Here is a 20,962-nt window from a genome sequence, read left to right as displayed (position 1 = left end):
TGGTCAAAGAATAACCACTTCCATATTCGTTATACCAATACTATAATGTCATACATTGTGATGATGATCTTGACCAAACTCGCAATATTTTCAGTTTGTTGGGAGAGTGAATCCATTGCTTTGACTATTTTTTGGTTAATAACGTCATTTCTAGTACAATAGTTTCCAAGAAACTGTTTTCCTCATTATTATACTGTGTGTGAAACTTCAATACTAACTCATATACATGTCATTTGTTTCGAAGATTTGTCAAAAGAGATAAAATGTCAAACTCCTTTCCGTTATAGAAAAAACTGTTTTTTACATCGAAATTGGAGTTTTGTTGATTTATCTCTGTGTATCTATATTAGGGTTTATGACGATAAAGGCGTATAACTAACAGGGATAACCATTCTCGAGTAGAAAATATACTATAATGGTGGGTCCACACGATACAGACTTCTATAAAATTCTATAGAATTTTGTCTGTGCAAACTAGACAGTACAGACAAATGTCGATGTGATCCAAAAGTCGGAGTTTGCATGTAAGTCTGCGTATTTATCGTAGCTAAGAAATTTTAATGTTTAGAAGACTGAAGCTTTGAAAAAATGAAAGTCTGAAGTAATGAAAAGTTTGTACAGACATTCTAACCAAATTTTTGGGTAAAATTTTTTACTCCGACTTCATAGTCTGTACAAATATCTGTACGAACAAAAGTCTGTATCGTGTGGACCCACCATAAGGATACTACGCGCGAAACACGATGAGAGCCTGTCGGAATGATAGGGGGTGGTGGAATGTCCTGTTGAGAATCCATCAGTTGACTTTGTTTGGAGGTGGATGACTTTCTCACACGAACGCATGTGGGTTTATACCATAAGAAAACAAATGAATGGTTGGTAAATAATCAATTACATAAATCAATTTGACACATGTTTTCAATATACATCAATACAAAATACATATTCTATGTATACAAAGTATTTAATTTATTTAAGCATGGAAATAAATCGACAGACCAAATTCTGTTTATACATAACTTACTGGTCAGTATCCTCGTTAACAATGAGTTGTTGGCCCCAAATCGATAACATTGGGTCTATTATGCCTTTGTTAGATTGTGTCTGAAAACTAGCAGGGTAACACAGGTAGATTAGAAGCGACTAGTTAGATCAGAAATGTGTATCAGTGTAAGATGGGAAAGCTTTAAAACATTTTAACGATAACGAAAACAGACCAAAACGAAATGATTAAATTCGTAGACAAATAATGGAAGTACGGGGATTTTTTAAAATAATATGTCCACCAATAAAATAGTGTATAGAGGACGACTAAGATGACAATGAAGGAAATAATTGGGAAAGTATAGGAAGTCTTGAAACAACAACTTCGATATCTGAAGTAGTTTTTATTCACACATGTGGTATTTCTAGAGAGATTTTGTCGAAGGAAACAAATCTGTTAATCAATTTTTATTGAAATATAACTTTTTGTGAACATCCTTTATTATTATGTTATAATTTTAAAAATACAACGTCTATAGTTTTTTTGGTAAAGGGCTTATATCATATATTCCATGACACAGGGAGTAAACTCTATAAAATTTCATACATCAGTGACAGGAAACTATTAAAATAATACGAGGTCTGGCTATTAAATAACGAGACTGGTTACGAAAAAGGGTTTTATTATAAAAATTATTTTTTATAGCCTCGGAAAGCATTCGGATGCTTATTCGATGATCTGCACGCATACTTTGGTTGATTTTGGTCACTGTTTCCGGACTTGAAACAGTCACAGGCCGACCTGGGCGCTGGTCATCTTCAGTGCTCTCTCGGTCATCATTAAAGCGCTTACACCACTCAAAAACACGTACACGAGATAGAGAATTGTCCCTATGGGCCTCTTGCAACAATTTATAGTACTCAGTCGGAATTTTTTTCAATTTAACGAGAAATTTGAGATTGACGAGCAAAAAACACGTTCGTTTCAAACCGCTACTGCACAAATACTATGATAGTGACGGAAGTCTGTTTTGGAGGTGCATAGACAAGACGACAAGATAACTAGATACCCAACGCACTACTCGATTTTTACTCCACCCGTCTAGGGCGCCCTCTAGACGTGCAGTCTCGTTATTTAATAGACAGACCTCGTATGTCCACCAACAGAAACGAGTATAAAGGACTAGTAAGAAGACAATGGATTGGAATCATTAGAGGAAAGAGGAATAAATGAAATCATTGAAGGAAACAGAAATAAAACATTGGAAGAGATAGAAATAATTAACACATATGGAAAAGTAACAAGGAAATAAGTGAAAGAGAATAATGAGTGTTCATAAATTAGTGACGGGAAATTTTTTAAAATGAAACGTTCAACATTACTTGTTCAAAATAAAATCTTGGGTTCGACAGAGGCTTGTTGGTTGATAGGTTTATTACCCACCAATTCTTTAATAAGTATGAATAATGTTAGTTACCGTGCAAAATGGAGAAAACGGGGACAACATATTTTCCAATTGCCTGAAAACCAAAAAAGTAGTGGCCAAAGAGAGATTACAAGTGCAATAGAGGGGAAATGGGGATAGAATATGAAGTCTGGATATTAGAAAAGAATTAGGAATTCAGGAAGCGGTGAGAAGAGTTAGAGAACGTAAAAGTAATTAAAGAGATGGTGTTGAAATAATACCACAAAACAGTTGAGCAAAATAAGCAAAAAACCAGAAAATAAATACTCGGAAACCATCAGGCAGACAACCAAAGAGATTAGTTTCTCACAAAGAGCTCAGGAGGGGACTAAAAATTCAAAATTAAACAAAAGAGGGTCTTTTTCAAAAACAAAAAAAAGACTGTATGACAGCGAAATAAATAAAACTTCTTATGTCACAAGGCTTTAATCACTGTAATAGGAGTTATGATAGTGACTTTTCCAAATCAACAGAACCATATAAATTGGGTGTATATATATTTATGGGTATATATATTTACCATTGAATTTCTGATCTCTATTTTCATGAAAATTAATGTGGGTACTCAAAATTTCCTATAAGTGAGATATAGAATTATTGGTTAATCATTTACATTCTATTTGGTATTGTATTCGAGTTTATTTGGGGTGTTTATACTAAAATACAAATAAGAAGGTATCAAAATATTTTTTCTACTATAGAATTTACTTAGAAGGTATGAGATTGTCGTGAAAATGTTCCATCATTTGTCTAAAATCAAAGCTGTACTGTTTTCGTTTCATCGTTTGGATTTTTTAGTGCTTAACATTTCGTATTTCGGGTACATAAATTTGTTTTTAATAAAAACATGCACTATAAAAAAGTTGGAAAAATCGCTTAGACATATTTGACATACCAGTATGTTCAAATGAGAAGAAAATAGTTTTCAATCAACATTAAGCTATGCATTTACAACTATAAATTTTATTTCAAAATATTTTTGATAAATCATTTCATAACCGAAATTTCAAACACTATAATAAATTACAAATAAGTATTTAAATGGGAACAACTCTAATTAATAAACAATTTTTGCAATTTTTGCAATATCCTGTCAAGGATATGCATAATTATTGACATATCCTCGTATTCTGTGGTACTACTGATTGGTTTTCAGATATTTTACTACAAATTTTGTGTTCAAAAGTGATAATTTGAGTTGCTGCATTTTATATCATCAAAACATTCTTTTTGGAATATTTTTAAAAGTGAAAACCTCATAAAACATTTCCATTATATTAAAAACGATTTTTCCATCTATAATCAGCAATATTAAAAAAGTTTTATCCATTTTATTTTCATAAAATATTATATTAGCATAATGGTAAGAAGGTTCCATTTCTATACAAATTTTTTTGAGCATGCAGAAAAGTCCAGTACCGGCTCCAGTAACCATAAAATTCGAATATTCAATTTTCAACGAAAAGCTGGAGCCGTTACTGTAACAATAGTGAGACCAATGCTGGAAAACAATGGTGCAGCTGTAGCTAAAATCGTGTAAACTTTTTCTTGTTAAGACAACATAACCTCACTCAATAAATTTTAAAAAGAAATAAATGTCGATATGAAATATTTTTTTTCTTACCTAAGCTCAGAAAGTGGTAAAAAATCAATGTCTAAAAGAGGTCTCAGACTCGGTAAACTGTATGTTGTAAGATGGCCGTTTGAAATATAACAAGCTAAACATACGCTATCTGAAAAAATTATATATTTCATTGAACGCATAAACCACCAAAAATTACAGGACAAACTGTATAAAAGGTTAAATATTAGCGGGTATAGCATTTAACAGTATTTTTAGATTCTAACTTTGTTCAATTACTTTAAATAATCAGATAAACAGAAATTTCACACACTCATCAAGACCTTATGACAATATACTAATTTCATAAATTTCTAGCATTATCCTTCTCAAGTCCAATTCAAGATTTTCGTTTTTCAAGTGGCAAGAATGTCCCGGACAGCTAAAATGGAGAAATTACAACTGGTTTTGATAAGAAAGAAATTTACAATTTCCAAAGTACATCATAGGGCCGTGGAATTTCCTAGCATGGAAATGAAGAAGCCTTCTGCGTAATCGATTATTTCAACCAGGAATTCGACGAAATTTTCACAAAGACACAAGATAGTAAAGAATATACTGCTCAGTTTCAAATATTGATGAGAGCATCGTCAAGTCTAGGAGCAAATCGTATCTTTTTTGAAATTATATTGATTGGTGCAACACAGAAATAGGGTACAAAACTATATAATATATATATATGCTCAAAATGACTTTAAAATAATATTTTCCGTCATAACTGAAGACAGAAGTGTTATATTTTTTTATTAAGTTAACAAGTTTTAATATGAAATTTAGGTGATTTTAAGAGGCCCCGATATAGGAATCGTTTCCTCTGCAAATTTGTTTTGCTTATTTGTGCTTATGGAGTCTTGTAAATACTCATGGTATCTTAACGTGAAATAAAAGCAGTTCGTCATTACATTTCCACATACTTGTTTTGATACTAATCGGTTTAGATTCTAATAAATAGAGCGGTAAAATTATTTTGGTACAGTTAAATTTCCATAATAATTTTTCATAGTATTTCTACGAAATAACGTTTGAATAAAATAACAAACTATACTTAAAAAAAATTCCACTTTTTATAGATAAAAAAAAATACTTAACTCTCATAGAGATAACTTCTGCTTTGACTACGAAATCGGTATCGGCCAGTTGTTGCCTGTAGACGCAAGTTTGAGACGGAAGAGCTACAACCCTTGCTTGTTTTTCACTAGCCATAACCACAAATTGTCTGTCTGATAAATTGTCATTTCGAATAGCATCAGATCCAATCAAAGTTGGACTCATTCGTGAATTATTTCTAGTTGGTGTTCCTGAAAATATAAAAAAAATCCTACTGTGTCCTTGCCCTTTACGTAACACGCATTTCAATAACAAAGTTATCATCTTCAGGATTGGCAGTGAATTTTTCTCCATAGCATCGGGCTCCGAAGAATAACAGCTTTGGTACAGAGATAAGGAACCAATGATATGGCTGCATATAGGACAAAATAGAATATGTGGGACAAACCTCCCAAAAAATTTGGGAACCATTTATAGCAGATAAGAAATCAACATTTTGTTTTGATAGCCAAGAATCCATAAGAACAATAACATAAGATCCGAGCTGGTTTGGGAACGCCTAAAAAAGTTACTAAAGTAATGGCAAATAAATTCTTTATAGTACTTGAATCCTTCTTATGTAATCAGCTACAGGACAATAGAGAAAATAATTAAAAAAGACAGATAGAAAAAAATCAGTAGCAGGGGTTGAGGCAGGCAAAGTGAATGGACTCCTGAAGATGATGGGTCAGCAGAAATACAGCGTCTAAGAGACAACTGAGCTTTAAAACATTACTCCTTGGTGAGTATGTAATAGAAAAATGCAGCTACTGCTTTTTTAAAGAATGAAATAGATTAGATGTAAACCCTGAGCAACCTCAGTGCCACAGTATGAAAAGAGTACATAATAGATCTTTGAGTTGTATTATAAACAACACCATTTAGACTGGGTCAGAAAATATTGCAGGTAAAAAGAAGCTAGAAAATTTTGTAGATCTTATCTCAGAGCACACAGATGTCAGAACCGACAAGACCTTCCCATTCTGAAGAAGATAAGTAGATCGATGTCAGTTTTTCAATTTATTACTTACTGTCTCTCTTTTCTTTCTGTTCGTCCTTCCACGATTCGAATGAGTAGGGTATCAGTGAGCCATTACAATCTAAAAACGACATTGTCAATATTGAACCTTTCAATCTGAATATCGTCGCTCCGACTAACGACACCACCACGGGCTGGGACGAACGGCTATCGACATCTGGTGGTGTTATATATATTGTTATAACAGATCCTAGACTTGTTCCTACCCATAACGTCGGCATCAGCGTTGATGGTTCTATGAATAAAACTAAATTAGTTAAGGGCAGACCGTTTATATGAAGGAAGATATATTTTATACCACATAGAACGATTGTACTGAACCACGTAGAAAATTTCACGCAAAGATCCAGCTCGTGCAGAAATTGAAGCCACGTTCATCACGTGCGCCGATCTTTAACCACCTATTAGGCCTCATAGTACAGTCGTATGATGTTCAAAGAGGATGGTACTTGGAGAGGTTTCAGAGAGTTTTGAGAATTGATGATTTAATTAAGAATTAAGATGATTTGATTGCAGCTTTCGATACCATCACTGATAATATGAAAGAAAATTTTATATGTGACATTCCACTGAAATGAGCTCGCAAAACCTGGTTCATAAAGGATAATGCAGCAGTAGAATGCGTTAAATTTTATAATAATGGACTATCAAACAAGATAAAGTCTTACTTTGCCTCATGGTGATTACAGTGAATTTTGAGGTGGTCTTATAGTAAAACTATAAAATAGAATTATAACAAAAAACTGTTTTTAGAAACTATTTATACAGTTGGCAAAGAGAAAAAAGATGTTGGAATTTTTCGAATCACCAAATTCAAAAAACCGGAAAAATGAGACGCAAACGAAACTATTTTTTGACTGATCAGGTTTAAAAATACCGCATGTAAAGGGAAACTAAGCCAAAACAAACTTCGCCAATTCCATTACATCAAAAAAATGTTTTGTGCAGTTTACGGTGTCAATACTGGTTTCAATTTTTTTAAACTATAGTTACTGTCGATGCAGATTGATTCTTTAGATGGGACCGATATATACGAAATGTGATATCAAAATTTGGCGATGAGTTGACTTGATGTTTAAATTGGCCTGCAAAGTCGTAAGAATTAAAATCTTTTGATTATTTCCTTGGGACCACGTGGAGTCACTAACTAACGGTTATAAACGAGCAACAATTTAAGGTCCACACTATATTTGTTATTTGATATGTACCACTAGGATTGCTCAAAAGAATAGCGTCCAAAATGCGCTCCGTGAAGAAAGTTGACAATAATTTTGAAATTTTAATGAAGTTTATTGATTTTTTAAATATTTTTACAATTCATATACAATTAAAACCAAAAAAAAACAAGGTGAAATGAAGATTTTGTAAAAAAATAAATTTCTCGCTATCAAATTATCAAGTTATGAAACTTATTTTATGAAATTCAAATTGAAATAATGCTCACCTGATTTTTTGGTGTATGAATCGACGAACGCTAAACACTGTATCGATTCTGATGTGATGTTCTCCAAGGAGCTCATCGACGACGATCTCGATCTTGAGAACGAGCTATCTAACTTGTCTACGCGACCCATAAAAATAAAAAATACTTTAGTCAAAATAATTCCGACTTTTTTTAAGATAATCAAACTACAAGTAAGTACATGCGCCCACAATAAGCTCATCAAATTATTAACCAAGATATAGTAAGAATGTTTAACTAATAGAAAACGTATTTATTTTTAAAAAATGTGCTAAAGATGTTGATATGGATATTAATATTTAAATAAGAGTTATGATGCTATAATTTATTTTAGAAGGATTGTTTTTGTCTAAATATCAAATTGAAGATATCTCTAACACGTTGAAGATCGCATTGCAAAATGGTATTCCTCACATATAGACCGACATTTTTTTAGTGTACAATAATTTAAGGTAGACGTTATTTAACCCCTAAATTTATTTGAATTTAAAGGCGCACGGATGGTTTACCGGTTTCAACATGTAAATTCACTCTCATGGACTACATGCCCACTTGTTTTTTTGTACATTGTTCAATTTTTATAGCTTTGAGGAGTTAAAACTTGGCGAGAATGTTTATATACGCAGTTATATTTATGCACACGTATTTGATAGATGTCTAACTTATTTATGACTGAGACTAATAGGTTTCCATTGAAAAATATAAAACCTAAGATACAACCTGGGTAAGATACTGACCCTGTGGAAATGAGAAGATTCTTCAGCTTCCAAAAATTCGAAATTACTGGTCCACAAATATATTACTTGGAAATAACATATCTCAAATTATATCTAGGAATAGATTCAAATAATTATTTTTGTTGTTTGTATTCATGAGAGTAAGGCGGAATGTTTTCAAAGATATGGAATACAATTAGGAAAAGGCAGATGGTGGTATACTGGCGTACCATTAGTAAATACTTTGGAACGTTGGAACTTTATGTTCTGATAGAAAAGATATTTCTAAAGATATCTCAACGTCTACTGTAGAAATCTTGAAAGTAGTTGAAGGCCAGAAAAGGTAAATGCTACAAACAAATGACCATTTCAACAGGATATGCTCTAAAGAATGCCAACACAATTTGTGAAAAATGCACAATCCCAATTTGTATCAAATGTTTTCAAAAAACTATTGCATAAAAGATATTTAGTAAGTTATTATTAATTGTATAAATCATGCCCATCAGTGTACAAGCGGTCACCAAGTAAAACATGTCGTGTGTCCAACCGTGAGCACGCGGGCAGGTGGTGTGCGGTCTTCAAAGTGCTAGAATTCAAATTGAGTCAATTCAAAAGGAAAAAATGCAAGGATCAGCATACTTTAACACATTTTGGATGTAAGACAGTTTGTTTCATTAATAAGAAATATTTTCATAGTAAAAAACTATTTATACCCAGTTTTTAATACTATTTGACGTATTCTTTACGTACTTTACTGCTAAATTATGTTAAATAACTAGTTCTAGCTAAAATAGAGTGGAGCAAAAGGAAATTCGTGCCTTTCAAATTTGGATAGACCGATCATATAAAATTTTAGAGAGTGATTTATTTAGGTGCAAGAAATTCGAAATATTTTCACAAAATTACTAAAAAACGATCAATTGTTAATGAAACTACATGGAAATGTAGTGGGAAATATATTTTCCAACTTTTATTGATAATATAAGGTCAGAAATTTTTTAAGCAATCCTCGTATACCACGTATATAAATGGATGAAATACGGAGCAAATAGATCAGACCCCGTATATTCTATAAAGTTTAGAAAGGACTTTAGGGAATAAATAATCACCTCTAACCCTTCCAAAGGAAATATTGTTCAAAGTTTAAAAATCGCTCAACAATTGCTTCCTTGGAGATCTATAGGGTGTTAAAAAAATTGGACGCATTTTTAACGATTTTGCCGCAACTACTGCTAACAATAGATTGAAATTTTATACAACTACGTTTTGCTGATACATTCAATATTAGATGTATTAAGAAAAATTTCATGTTAAATTGAACATTATTTAATTTTACACCAAAAAGGTAGAATATTGAATTTTGTCTTTCAAATCTTGAGATTAATTTACCTTTGTAGCCTAAACTTTTTCTTTAAGATACGCCCAAACTGTGTAATCCATGGGATTAAAATCCCATGACCGAGGAGGCCAATGGACCGGAGCTTCTGCACCTCTACCAATGTATCGATTTGGAAAATGGTTACTCAACCAATTACGACAACTACTATCAAAGTGCGATGGAATTCCATCGTGTATTAAACATAGAGATTTTCGCTCGTTTAGCGTTAAATCTTCTAATATCTCGAATAATCGATTGCTTAAAAAATCCAGGTACATATCTCTATCTAAATTTCCAGGTAGAATGTGATAACCTATTAATTTGTTTTGTCATGTGGATTCCCATTACACCAGGAGTGTGCATTATTGGGGTTGAGCAGACCTTGTCGCGTAAAAGTGCCCCCCTTCGTCGAAAACATACATTTTAAAAAATTTGGATTGAGGTCTGTCCTATCTCGTAATGTTTGACAAAAATGCACTCTAACCGGTGACTTGTTTGAAATGATAAGGATGTAGCTGTTGCTCTTTGAGTATCCTCCAAGTACTTGAAAAAACGTATTTGTTTGTCTTACATTTCTTAAGCTAACGGTTGAATTTTCATCAGCTAAATTTAAAATCATACTTTCTTTATTAATGGTTTTTGCTGTTTTTGGCCCACCAGTTTTTATTTATTTAGGTCTCATACTCTCAGTTTCTCGACAACGTCGTTCAATGGCTCTAAATGTATTTTTACTGATTAGATGGAATTTTTGTGAAACGTTACCAGTCCCATTTTTTCATGTATCCGTTTTATCGATGAGGTCTCATTTATACAACAGAAAATTTCCAATTTACAAATTTTTACTAATGAATAATAACAATAATAATCAATATCTTTATCAATACTTTATGCCAGCGTCGGTTATTACTTCATAATTTTCAACTTAAAATATTCCGAAAACGGTACACAGTATCGAGTTTTATTAAGAGTACATTTTTGGTGTGAAATTGAATGACTTTTAAGTTCACTTGAAATTTTCTTCAATAAATCAAGTATTGAAAAAGTTATGTTCAATGAACTTGATGCGAGCCGTGTAACTAGCGCCCTAAGTTTACTGAGCAAATCCCAAATATTTTTCAGTTTTCTATGTATCTTAAAGACGGGATCACCTTTTTTGAAACACCCTGTATAACGTGTTAAAGAAAAGACAAGAACCAAACATTTTCTACTAATATGTTATTCTAAACAAATCTTTTGGGAAATTCTACAACCTTTCTTATCAGAATTTATACAGCGCTTTTTTTTAACCACAATTGACTACAACCAAAATTGTAACGACAGGCGCTAGAGACAACAATAAAATTAGTGAAATTTACAATTTATTGTCGTTGCTATAAAGGATTATTTATTTCTTGTGAATATACCAACGATTTTATAAGCCCATGGGATTAGATTCGGGAGTTTTAGGTGGCCACTACATCTAGATATCACTCATCTAGATAATTTGGTAACATTTGATACAACTCTAATATTATTAATGAAACAACCTGTATAAGACTTCGTTTATTTTTGGATACTGGATATTTTCAAAAAAATTGTAGCAGTATCACTTTTGTGAAGTGTTTTCATATTTATTTCAAGCATGCAATTAGTATTAGAGCAATAGCAGTAGATATGGAAGGTATTGTTGAAAATCTTTTTGAAAAATATTGTTAACAAAAAAAAAATTATTTTCTTAGATTTCCCTGATACGTGAAACCATACTCTACTACATTTAAATGAATAAATAGTCACATGCAGAAGGAATACTTTTATATATATATATATATATATATATATATATATATATATATATATATATATATATATATATAATTAGGAGTAAGAACAAAGACGAAGCATATTTTTATTCAAATATATTTTATAGTTTTTATAGTAGTAGAAGTCTTAAAATCCTATACATATTTTTAATTTTTTTCACAATTTTTAATTTCCAATTTTCAAGAAATAATTTTTTTTTATAATTATTTTCATTTACGATGTATGGGAAATAATTTTCGAGAATTAAGTCATAATTCGAGACCTGGCAACAATTTGAGTAAAAAACTGAGCCGCATTTACACTTTAATTCCGATAACCTGGTATTTTTTTTATTGTCCAATTCAGAAGAACTCATAGTAGTGGCGGAAAGGGGGTAACCGTGGTTCGAAACGATTACCAAGAATACTTTTAATCGTGGGTAGAGTTGAATGAAGGTTATTATGAAGTTTTATAATAAAATTAAGTGAAACTTCATTTGCTTGTTTTTTATTGATAAATTTAATCATATTTCTGATAACCAAATGTAAATACCATCGATTTTTCACAGATTCGGTATATTTTCAACGATTTTTGTATTTTTCTAACATTCATTCAGATTTTTTCAACTCACTTGTATTAGTTCATTATATCGCCTGATTTGTAATGATTATATATAATTTTCATTATTTTTTTAGTTCTTTTACTTAATTCTCATGTTTTCCACGTTTTTTTTCTCAAATTTTTTTACGTTTTCCAAATAAAAATCAAGCTATAACAGTTATATGAAAATAAAATTTCATATTCGTTTATCATAATATTTTCTTGAATTTTTCATCTTTTGAACTTTTTTTTTCATTTAGTTATCAATCCATTGGCTATGATTATGAACACATAGTTGTATTATTTTATTAACGCCCAGCATTTTCCTTATTTTTCTAGGCGTTTCTATATTTTTGTATGGTTTTTCATTTTACATAAACTTTATACGAAATTACTCGGTACCCAAAAACATTAATATTTTCCAAATATCTTTATATCCCATTCATTACTTACGTTTTGTTTCTATAAAATACTAAGTAATGATGAAATATTTAGTTTCCCATCTTATCCCCCAGGTATTATTCATTATCTTCCCTAAATATTATCGACTGTTCAAAGTTTTTACATATTCTCATTTGTTTTTCTATATTTTTTGACACTTATTTACATTTTTTAATATTTCTTCATATATAGTAAAAAAAAGTATAGATATTTTCTACGTCCGTTTATATTCTATACTTTTATCCGGATTTTCAAAAATAAATATCAAGCTATAACAAATAGTAATATACAAAACTTTGCTTATTCTCAATATCCCCATATTTTTCCATGTTTATCCATATTCCTTCCATTTATATCGTTTTGTTTTTCTTAAAAACTGATCCATTTTTGAATTATTCTCAAACTTTTTATTTATTTACATATTTCCGACGTTTTCCTCTAATTCTTGCAAATATTTTCCATTAATTTCCTGCAAATTTTTCATTTTTTTATTTATTATATTATTTTAATATTCAATTTGATCTATTTTCCATCAATTAGATATAATTTTCATGGTTGCTTTCTACATTTTTCCATATTTTTTAAAATAAATTTCAAGCTACAGCAAAATCTATGAGAATTTTTTGGATCTCTCAGTAATTACGATATTTCCCTCAATTTTTCATACAATTCCATATTTTGCTCTTATTTTTCTATACTTATTTGGTTTTTTCACATTGTGATGTATCAATGTACAATTATACAGAATTATTCATGGTGTTTTCTATAATCTTCTGATTATTTCCGATTTTTTCCTCATCAATTGACCCATTGTTTATTTATTGCTTATATAAAATCCAAATATTTATAGTTTTACATTTATTCTCAATGTTTCTTTTATTTTTATATTTTCCTATAGTTTTCCAGATACTTTTCTATCAATTCTTCATCATTTCCATTGTAATTTTACCTTTTTCCATACTTATTCGCAGTTTTTCATATCCTCTTATTCACTATTTCATAATTTCCACTAATTTCCAATGATTTCATATAATTTTCATGATTTTATTCTTTTTCATTAATTCCACGTTTTTATATATTTTTATAGTTTGTTCAGACTCTATATGAATTTAAGTCTTATAAAATTTAATTATTACTTCTCATTTACTCTATGTATTTTCTCCTTTTTGATATATTTTCCAACGATTTTCCTCACTTTTTAGGTCATATCAGATTTTATCCTCAACTAATGAATAATTTTGTTGATTATAAACATCAAGTAACTCAAAAATTTGTATGGTATTTCCCGACGTTTTCCAAATTTCTTTGTTCCTTCAATATTTTTTCTCAACTATTGAGCATATCTTTCCGGCTAAACCCGATGTCAGGACAAACTAGTTTTGTCTAGGCTAAATTAGTTCTTCCTATACTAATTTGTCCTAAGCTCGATAGTATAAACAAGTTTAGCCTAGACCAAACTAGTTGATCCTGATACAAATACGCACACTGTAGAATAAACTAGTACAACCTTTTCTAAACATTATAGTATATTTAGAAAGTCAAAATAATCAATGAGGTTAGGTTAGTTTAGGTTGAATTAGGTTAAGTTAAGTGTGTTTTGAGGTTATGTTCGCTAAGAACGGTTCGACATGCGTCGGTGGAGAAAAGGGTGGGTTTTTAGCTAGTAGGCGTTGGGGCAACCGAAAAATCACCTGGGTCACCATCCCAGACGTCGTTAGAAGATTTTTCCTTCCACAAAAAAAGTTTAGGTTAGATTAGGTTAGGGTAATTCTACGTGCCATCAGAGCACACCATTTGAAAATAAATAACAATTTTAAAAATTGTGATTTGATTATTTCGTTAGTATGATTAATTGTATTACCAATTTTTTCGAACGTCCAATCATTATTGTTTTAATAAGAATGATTATTTTTCTAATTACGAAGATTTTTATTCAGTTTATCTATTTATTTTGACTTTCTAGATATATTATAATATTTAGACTAGGCCTTACTGGTTTATTCTAGAGTGTGTGTATTAATATCAGGATCAACTAGTTTGGACTAGGTTATACTAGTTAATTCTATCGCGTACCGGAAGAGCTAGTTTAGGCTAGGCGAAACTAGTTTGTCCTGAAATCGAGTTTAGCCGGTAACACATACATCAATCAGGCGATTGTGGACAAAACAGATGATTTTTCATACTTCACCAAGTTTTTCCATACTCCTTTGGTTTTTTCAGACTTTATACTTAACTACTGACCCACTGTGAAAGGCTCATCCGTTTCCTCCGCTTTATCACGAAGGTTTTCCGCCGTTTTACATATATTTCCACATTTTCCTCGTTTTTGAATATTATTTTAGTTTCTTAATTTATTTCACTTCATATTGTATTTATTTCCACATTTTTCTGAACTGAAGAATATATAAAGTTGAAATTAAAAAAGTTTATCAATAATTTTTGGTTCATATCAATAACTTCAAAGCTACTGTTGAATAAAAACATGAATAAATTGAATTAAAAATTCTAGATATTTATTTTCATTTAACGAACATTCATATTAAAATAAAAATGTGCTTCGAAAGTATATATTTTTAGGTATTATAGTGTTAGACAAAATATACACAAAGGAATAACATAAATAAAAGATAAAGTTAACCAGGGGTGAGGTGTTTCTGGGTTAATAACCGTACAAAAGCATCCAACAAAAATGAAATTAAATATTCCGTTATCGACCAAAATAATCTGTGGTCTGGAACTATAATTTTTATCAAAAAGAATAAAATCGATGCGTAACATTTAACACACACAAAAAAATTATAATTACAGTAAAAAGATTTAGAAAACAGGACGGACAAAGGCACACAGTTAAGAACACAGATCAGATTGAAAAATAGAACATATTTGCATTTAGTGAAAATACAGGTTTGGAAGTACAAGTCACCTCTCAATGACATGCTGAAAAGTAAGATAAAAAGATAGTAAGTACACAGATGTTTTGAAAATATTAAATTTACGTTTCGAATTTGGAAATGGGGTTTAATAAATCAGCCGGGTTTATCTCTGTCAAGGGAAGCCGATATTTAAAAGTAAAATCACTGACATTTATTCATCAAAACAATATTTTATCATCACATGTAAATATATAAGGTGATTCATTAATAAACTTTTATATTTTACATATAAAAAATCTTAAAATGTGAAGATATCAACCAAATTATATTTTCGTGTTATAAGTCAAAATTAAAAAAAATACTTTTGCTTTTTATCTCTAAACATAACTTCTTATTTTATTATTTTCTGTATGAAATATACACATTTATCAATGAATCACCCCGTATAATACTATATTTGGATCAGTATATTTTGAGGTATCAAGAATATAAAAGAATTACTGAAACTGACAGCACTGCATTTTTATATACCACTTTGAGTGTGAGTAAGTAATTTGGTCATGTGGTCAGCGATGCCAGATCTCACGATTTCAGTTCAATTTCAGAATTTCACGATGTTTGTTCTTATTCTAGCGATTTTTTTGACGTTGGAAGGGCTCCTTTTAACAAAACCTTTGCTATAACTTCACTATCCAGACATTTAACAAATAAATTAAAGTTTGCAGCAATGCAACCCCAAAACAGTGATTCATTTTCGTATTGAATAAAGTTATTTTTTACATTGTTTATTTACCATTCCTTTATCAGGTGTTTTTAATTTTATTTTGTGTTAGAGTTTTAGTTTATATCACTTAGGCACTTATTTTCATATTTATGAAGGAGAAGAGTTTTATCTCGAAATTTCACGGTTTCTCATGATTTCCCACGATTTTATTAGTAAGGGCCTCACGATTTTAGCTAGCATCCTTCCAAAAAGGATTCCTAGTTATTGACGACCGAGAATAAAACATGAAACATTCCAATGAGATAGAATAACTATTATTATTATTTATATGAATGTTTCCAGAAAGTCTTAACTGTTTTTCATATTTAAATTAATAAAAGACAGAATGTATTGTATACATGTTAATAAAAGAATTCAGAAATCGGAAAATAGTTGTAATAATGCCTTCAGGAGACCTAATCACATTACGACAACGCCTTGGCTTACTTTTGTTCAAGTCATTCAAGTAATATTGGTCCAAATTGTTGCACTCAGTCATTAACACATCTTGCAGTTGTTGAAGGTTAGCTGGTACCAAAACTATACCACATATGCTCAATAGTCCGGGCCGCGAGCAGGGACATGAGGAACCACATGATCGTATCAGTACCGATTCTGAGTGAGCCTTTGAAGATATTCGACTCCACATCATGATAAACCCTCCTCCAAAATTTGTTTTGGAGGAGGGTTTGTTTTTATGTGCCAAGGAAATTACCTTCCTCCATATAAACAGGTTTTTTTTCAATGTTTGTTTGATAACAATCAGAATTTACATTGGAGGTTACAAAAAGAAGCTTCACCTGATGAGATTTCTCCAATAAGATCTCCTCCACACCTCATTTTAGGTCTAGTGGCCAGTTTCTCTTCAGTTTACGGTCGTCTCTTCCTTACATCAATGGTTGGAGTAGGAAATTAACATGTCATTCCAGCCTTTGGTAATATATTTGGCTTCTTTGTTGTATTGGGTTCTAGACTGTTGCATTTAGAAGGTTTTCGTACATCATCTGATTTGGAGCATACCAAGGAGAATCAGCAATTGTTCGCAGAATATAAGATTGCGTGCACAGTCCTACAGCTCTATGCCGTAAGTTCAGATTGGAATGATCACACGACATTTTTGATTTTCTATCTAACAATCATTACAAATTTCCCATTTTAAGGTCTTTTTGTATGAGTGTGTTCTCTTCAGCTTAATTTAGCACCTAGGTGCATTTCTAGGTATTCAATGCAAGTTGTTTGTGGATTTTCTACATTGTTAATGTATATTGAAGGACATTTTTCTTTTCTTGTTGTAAAAATTATGCTCTACGATTTGCTTTTGTTAATGTTTATTCTCCACCCTTTGAGCCATTCTTCTACTTCGAATATATGTTCTTATAGATTTGTGGATTTTACTATAGGATCTTCGGGGATCTATAGAATAAGAGTGTCGTCCGCAAATATGCCTGTTCTGGTGGTCGGCGCGGCGGTGAATATTATGTATATTGGCGATAAGACGCTGCCTTGTGGAACTCCAAATTTAATGGATGTAAATTGTGACGTTTTGTCTTTTGTTTTTGTTCCAAAGAGTCTATCTGATAAAAATGATTTCAGTAAGTTAAAAAAGGGAGTCCGTTTGATTTTAAATAGCAAGCCGAGGTGCTATAGCTTATCAAAAATACACCTGAACCATAATTTTTCACTTCTATGGCTATTTCATGCACATTTCGATGGCATCGTCGAGCTGTTGCCGAAAACCAAATTGATGTTGTGGAATTATATCCAGGTTAGTATCAATTCGTTGCAGTAACAATTTTTCAAAAAGCTCATTGATCTACATGAAGATCTTTTCCTGGTTTTGGAATAAGTCTTAAATTGAGCATTTCAATTTGCATTTTCTCTTGTGGATCTTGACCCAGTTGCACGGTGTTCCTGGTCAGATGAGGAAGGGTGACATTCACTCTGTTTCTATTATCAGCATGTTTTTCAGCAAGTCTCGAGATTTGTGAGGCTGCTCTTACACTTTGAACTTCAGCTAACTCTTGTTGAAGCTGTTTTGCTGTTACATGTCTTCTTCGTGAAGTTTGCAGTCCCCAAAAACTATTATCTACATTTGTAGTTTCCTGAACTGGAATTTAAATAGCAAGCTGTCGTGCTAAAGCTTATCAAAGGCTTGTCTTATGTCTAAAAATAGTCCTGAACCATAATTTCTTACTTTTAGGGCTACATTGATTTCATGCACATTTCGATGGCATCGTCGACCTGTTGAGTGTTTTTGCCGAAAACCAAATTAATATTGTGGAATTACATCTAGGCTGAGATCAATTAGTTGCAGTAACAATTTTTCAAAAAGTCTCGAAATGGTGGGTAACAAGCTTATCGGTCTACATGAAGATCTTTTCCTGGTTTTGAAATAAGTCTTTTCTTGAACATTCCAATTCGCATTTTCTCTTATGGATCTTGACCCAGCTGCACGGTGTTCCTGGTCAGTTGAGGAACAGTGACATCCACTCTGTTTCTAATATCAGCATGTTTTCAAACATTTCTCACGATTTGTGAAATTGCTCTTATACTTCTAACTTGAGCTAACTCCTGTTTTGCCGTTACATGTCTTCTTCGTGAAGCTTGCAGTCCCCAAAAACTATTGTCTACAGTTGTAGTTTCCTGTACTAGAATTCTATCCCCGGTTTCTCGATATCTCGCAACGATTCGGGACACTGTTGACTGCACAATTTGCAGTATTCAGTACAAATATTCGTAAAACACAAACGGTACTCTCGATTTGTGCCCAATAAAAAGTTAATATGAAGGAAAACCCAATATCTTTTTTCGGAAATTTTAAACTTCTCGATATTTCTATTGCCTTTTGTATATTTGATAGTTTCTTGTAGTGCAGCTACAAATTCCACTAACGCTGATTTTATAAGCGATGTTGCCAATTTGATAAGTGATGTAATACTTTTTTGGTGTAGATCCCGTAACCAATGATTGTTTTGGTTGTTGCTTAGACAACGTCCAAATTGTTCTTCTTTTTTTTTGTACTCATGATACTTAAACTCTAGTTGACATCATGGCAATAAGTTTTTCAACATATATTAGTTTAATGATGGTATTGAAATAGGTACAAGGAATCGTTTCTAGCTTACAAGTACGGTTTTCTATCCAATAGGTAATAAAATTAAAAGGATTACCACTACATCTTATTGCTGTAGATTTAAAGTTAGTTAAAAAAGAGAATCTACGACTTCTATTCATTGATTTAATTCCCAAAAAAAATAGAATTCATTGAAGACATGATTATATCTGTTGTTTTTTTAGGAGACTCCATATCTCTGGTATAGTTTCAATAACTATCAACAGAATACAGTAATAAATTCTGAAATTTTCGTCCACAGGGGAAATCCCGTATTTTTTAGATCAATTTTAGCTCGATTGAATTCGCAGAATTGTTAACTAGCAGCATATTATTTGTATATATTTAAAATGACGAACAACAGCATAATGTGCCCAAATATAAATTATTATATGCCTGGCAATTGATGTGTTAATCTTTGTTTTGTTTCTCAGATGTTCTTGTTTCTTATTACGTTAGACTTAAAGTGAAGTAGGAGTTACCGAAATACTCCCCAATATTTAATAGTAGTAAAAATATAATGGAATAGTGCAAACATACGGCGAATCAATTTTTAATGGAGTTTTTGAAGTAAAATAAGATGTTGCAACAGCGCATTAATATTAAATTTTGTTTCAATTTGGAAAAAAAGAAGCTCGAAGTATGTTAGAGCTTTATTTTTATCGTTTTATTTCTTAACGAATTAAAATTATGCGGTTACTATTAGAGTTACTGTTGGAGTTGGAAACTATGTTCTAGAAATATTTTTAAATCATGTCAGTCGATTTTCTTATAAATATGCCGACTAATAAAAGTTTAAAAAAAATCAAAACAAAAGTATACAAATTTTTTAAAAGAATCTACAAGTGATGTGGAAAGAATTCTACAGTGTGTATTCAAAATCTACAACAAACTAACCGCCTAAATAATGCAAAAATTCGTCTGAAAAAGATACTGCTATTGCTTTTCTGATATACATGGCACGTAAAAAAATTGTCTACAAAAAAAAATATGTTTCGTAACAAAAACGTTTATTTTCAGAAAAAATAATTAACTGACTTCATTAAATAGATTAAGAATTTGAAAATAAACAGAAGATCTGGGCGAAAACAATTGGAAAATTCATTTTTTAAATGTAACAAATGTAATTTATTTGGAAGAATTGATTCAAATTACATTTGAAGTAATGTTCAATTAAACTCAGTTTTTTGGAAAGAAAAATAGTAGAAATTTCGACCCAGTTATGAAGAAACTTCACTCCCTTATATACTCGAGTATTCCTTTGGAAATAAAACCCAAAAAATATTCAAATTTTGAAAATGAGCGAAAAGAAAAATAGAATAATTTTCGATTAATTTCAACTCTGAAAATTAAAACAAAATTATTGATTCGAGATGAATTTTGCCAAACAAAATTTACCCAAACATCAATATAAACAGAAATGTCATTCCTGATATGGAAAATAGATCCGGATCAAAATCAACATATCAATCAATGGAAAAAATACATAAGTAGTGTTCTTCAACAATGATAAGAAAGCATTCGATAAAGTGTAACGATTGATGTTACAGGACGACATCGACTGCTTAACGTTGTAGATATATACGGCCTGTTGAGGTAGAACTTGGTTCTAAGTAAGTAGAGTAGAAGTACAGTAGAA

General features: G+C 31.2%; 1 protein-coding gene across 5 annotated transcripts in view; it reads right to left on the bottom strand.

Moving 5' to 3' along the window:
* Positions 1–20,962, bottom strand: part of LOC130897169 (syntaxin-binding protein 5) — a 273,488-nt gene that overhangs the window by 20,775 nt on the left and 231,751 nt on the right. For 4 of the 5 annotated variants that reach the window (XM_057805885.1, XM_057805886.1, XM_057805888.1 and 1 more), the window contains 5 exons: positions 7,641–7,757; positions 6,189–6,431; positions 5,156–5,369; positions 4,075–4,179; positions 1,025–1,111 (listed from right to left, as the gene is read on the bottom strand). In XM_057805885.1, the coding sequence (XP_057661868.1) occupies positions 1,025–1,111; positions 4,075–4,179; positions 5,156–5,369; positions 6,189–6,431; positions 7,641–7,757 (766 nt within the window). The remainder of the gene's footprint in view (positions 1–1,024; positions 1,112–4,074; positions 4,180–5,155; positions 5,370–6,188; positions 6,432–7,640; positions 7,758–20,962) is intronic. The other variant, XM_057805887.1, reaches the window with a different exon arrangement.

Source organism: Diorhabda carinulata, chromosome 8, assembly GCF_026250575.1.
Source record: "Diorhabda carinulata isolate Delta chromosome 8, icDioCari1.1, whole genome shotgun sequence".
Classification (NCBI taxonomy): domain Eukaryota; kingdom Metazoa; phylum Arthropoda; class Insecta; order Coleoptera; family Chrysomelidae; genus Diorhabda; species Diorhabda carinulata.
The sequence above is the reverse complement of the archived record's forward strand: the minus strand, read 5'-3'. Positions and strand labels throughout refer to the sequence as shown.